The following is a 3558-nucleotide window of genomic DNA, read 5'->3' on the forward strand; positions in this document are numbered from 1 at the left end:
GTGCGGCCTCTCCAGCACCGCTTTCTCCTGGGCTCCAGTAATCGGATAATCGGGAGGAAACTACTCCTTGAGCCCCGCGTTCGATCTCCCCTGGGGAGCCCCTGGCCCCCCACGGCCCCTTCCCTCCCCGACCTCCGCCCCCAGGCTCCTGGGCCCCACGAGCGCCATCAACCTAGCCGCTCTCGCCAGCCCTGCACTGGTCCCAAGGGCTCCCTTCGCCCTCTCGCTCTTAGTCCGGCTCTGTTTATCTGCATCCTCCTTGCAGGCTCCAGCAGCAAGGTGCTAGGCAGTAATGGGGAGTAATGAATCTCAGTATTTTCAAGAAAGTTTACTTTTGAATCAATCAGACCCATGTTTAAAAGCCTCTAATCTTCCCTGAATCAGCTTAATAAACTCTCTGAATTTCCTGCTTTTATCACAACTCCACTGGGAACTTCTCGGCAAATAGTTTTCATCTATTGTTTCTCTCTCCACCAGGCTGCACTCAGCTAATTCTCTTGCTCTCTGGTGAATGCGCAGGTAGGAAAACAGCTAACCAAATGTGCAGTGCTTGAGTCTTCCCTTAGCAGGTGGCAAAATCGCAAAATTTCTTGAAAAGTCTTAAGTTATTGTCTCGTTTAAACCTAGTCTTTGCAGCTCTGATGATAAAAATTGAGCTTTAAGTTATTTCATATTCAGAACTGACAGGCTGATTTCTGTTTAATATCCATTAAATATTAAAGTTCCTTGGGGATACTGCCACAGGGACTCTAACTGTCCCAATATACAGTCTTTTTGGGTATATTAAGTTGTATGGTATAACAGCTATAAACTTTTCAATCTCCAGGAATCCCTTTTCTGCCTCAATTTAAAAGAGCTATACAAATTATTAGATAAGCCTGCTGAGAAACATCTTATTCTGAAGTGAATCTAGCTAAATAATTCACTCGGGTCATCCCCCCTTTTCTTGAATTGAGTTTTTACTACCCAACTGGATATCTCATGTTAAAAGTTCAGTTAGCATAAAATACAACACTTGTAATTGTTACAGGTAATTTAATTTACAGGGAAATCCCTACTGTATTATCGGAGATGTTTAAAGATGACCGGGAAGCAGTAAAACTGATATTTATTAATGTAACTAACCAACCGTAGATCTGACATCTCACAAGGGACCACAGTGATCAGGCTTCAGAGTTAAACCCTTTCCTTGGAAACCCACACAGAAAACGATGCTAGATGTTTCTATTCATAGCTTTAAAATACTGCAGCTCATCAAAAGCAAAAATGCAGACATAATTAACAATGAATAATGAAATTATTCAAGAACCTACTTGTTTCCTTTCAATGAGAGAAACCTCAACAGTGATAAATCAAAAATTTTGAAAAAGTAAGCTTAACTGCAAGCTCAGTTCCCTATCCAGTGGCCAGCCAGAAGGTAAAAGGAGAAATCTCTATTTGTTTCAGACAGAATGGTCTAAGTTAAGGGAACGAAGCCTCAGAGAACCCAGCCCTGGTTATTAAAACCGTTTCTGGGCACTTCAGAGGTAAAGCTGGTCCTCATTAACCCACCGTATCTCTTCCCTTATCTTTTTAAGTTTGCAGCACCATTTCCTAAATCCTGAAGGAAGGGACTGTTCCCTTTAATAGTTATGCTAGCATCACCTTGACTTTCAGGAAGTAAAATATAAAGGTGACTCAATTCCCACTTCTTCCCACCATCTTTCAAAAACTGCCAGCAACGCTTCCATTCTATTTGGGGTCTGAATACAGGCGGGTGTGTGACCCAATCCTGCCAAAAGCTGAGCCTGGGACTCCAGTGGCTCCTGCCATCCAAGCAGCCCTGGCTCTGACAGAAGGCCCCATTCCTGCACCCAGAAACAAACACATTTCTCCTTACCCGCCTCCACCCACACTAGGGTGACAACTGGCCCCCCACTCGGTCTGGGCGGTGCCATCTTTGAAAACAAACCCTGTACAAAGAAGGATGCACTGTGGGTCCTCTAACTCCAAGGACAAGGAAATGGAGAGGCAATGCCAAGGACTCCTGCGGAGCGGTGACTAGGCTGGCAACTCCCTGCGCAGGCCAGGACTGCTTTTGGGAAAGGACTGACCCCGGTTTCAAAGGGTTAAATATTTGCAAAGGGTAAAACCTGAGCCTCCCGGTTTTTTGTGCTTGCCCCAGGCCTGCTAGAGATTCGGTATCTCCCAGTTATTTCCTGAGATCACTAAAGCCAGTTTTCAAGAAAACAAGTCGCAGGGTTTGAAATGTCACACCGAGTGACCTGGACACGGGTATCCAGGGGCCATCCCTGCCCCCTCCGCTCCCGGTCTGGAAAGAAAATAAACGGAGGACACGCCAGGCTGGCTCTAGGGCGCTCCTCCCCGGCGGCCGGGCCGGTGTCTCCTGCAGGTGATGCCGGGAGATAAGGCGCCGCTGCCCGCCGTCTAGACTGGCGGGGGTGGGGGGGATTAGTGACGAAGCACAGCGCGGGGACCCGAACACCGCGCAGGGCCTCGCAAGCCTGACCACAGACTGGAGTCCATCGCGCTGCCTCCACACGCGTGCTACGGCTTTCCCGCCAAAGCGCGGTCGTCACACCCGCTGGCCTCCACCACTGGACGCCCGAATACTGGGGCAGGGAGTGCTGGGGGCTGCTCGTAGGAAGGGGCCAAGCGCCCAGAAAAGCACAGCCTCGCCCCCAGCGGGCTCGCCCTACCAGCGACCAATCCTCTTCGAGCCCGCCCCCCGCAACGCCCAATCGTCGCCAGGCCCGCCCCCTAAGGCACACCCTACAGCACGCGCGACGCAAAGCAACGCGAGGCCCGAGGACACCTGAGGAGACTGAATTTCATTGCAACAAATCAAACCCTTGAGCCCCCTTAGTCCAGCCGTTGTTTACTGCACCAACAGCACACAGCCTGTATCAGGTTATCATTTTTTATTAAGATCAAAATATTCGTCCACTATGAACTGGCTGTTCTCACAATAAATAACAATAACTTACGTTTGTTTGTTCGGCAAAGGCTCACACTCCGTCCTCCGTCGACCGATAAGTTAACACGTGTGTAAGGAAAGTCCAGTCCTGCTTTTCCAGCAATCATGCGTGTGGGGCCGCGTGTCCGCTGGAGTGCCCAATCTGCACGCTGTCCACGTGTGGGCGGGGCCTTGCGGAGCACGGGGAATGAGGGGCAGCGCTAACCCTGGTGGATCCCACGTTCTGGTTTTGGAAAAAATGAAAGTCCTGGGAGCGGGGTCTCTGTATCACTGTGGGCTGTGGGCGGGCTACTTCCTGGCGCTTTGCAGGCTTGACCGCGGGGTTTTCCCCTCGGTCCGCTCTCAATAATAACAGAGGCGAGGGACGAGCTGGCGCGGCCTGAGCTGGGTCTCATGCAGGGAGCATGCGAGGTCCGGTGGGGATCCGCTCACGTCTCCACAGGGCTCGGCACCATACTGTTGGGGGTGTCCGGGAGCTGCGAGGACAGGGACGTCACGTCGCTGCCGGAGGAGTTGCCCAAGGAGCCGGACTCGGAGAAGGAGACCTGGGCGGTAGGAGAGGGCCTTGAGGATGCGGCCCG

At 51.2% G+C, this 3558-nt stretch overlaps 1 protein-coding gene across 1 annotated transcript in view; it reads right to left on the bottom strand.

The window, feature by feature from the left end:
* Positions 1-2777: 2777 nt before the first annotated feature.
* Isl2 (ISL LIM homeobox 2) overlaps positions 2778-3558 on the bottom strand; it is a 4132-nt gene continuing 3351 nt past the window's right edge. Inside the window, exon 8 of the mRNA XM_033756067.1 lies at positions 2778-3522. Coding sequence (XP_033611958.1) covers positions 3406-3522 — 117 coding nt within the window. The 3' untranslated portion in view covers positions 2778-3405. The remainder of the gene's footprint in view (positions 3523-3558) is intronic.

This window comes from Fukomys damarensis, unplaced genomic scaffold (genome assembly GCF_012274545.1).
Source record: "Fukomys damarensis isolate Sample0158 unplaced genomic scaffold, DMR_v1.0_HiC HiC_scaffold_25, whole genome shotgun sequence".
Lineage (NCBI taxonomy): Eukaryota > Metazoa > Chordata > Mammalia > Rodentia > Bathyergidae > Fukomys > Fukomys damarensis.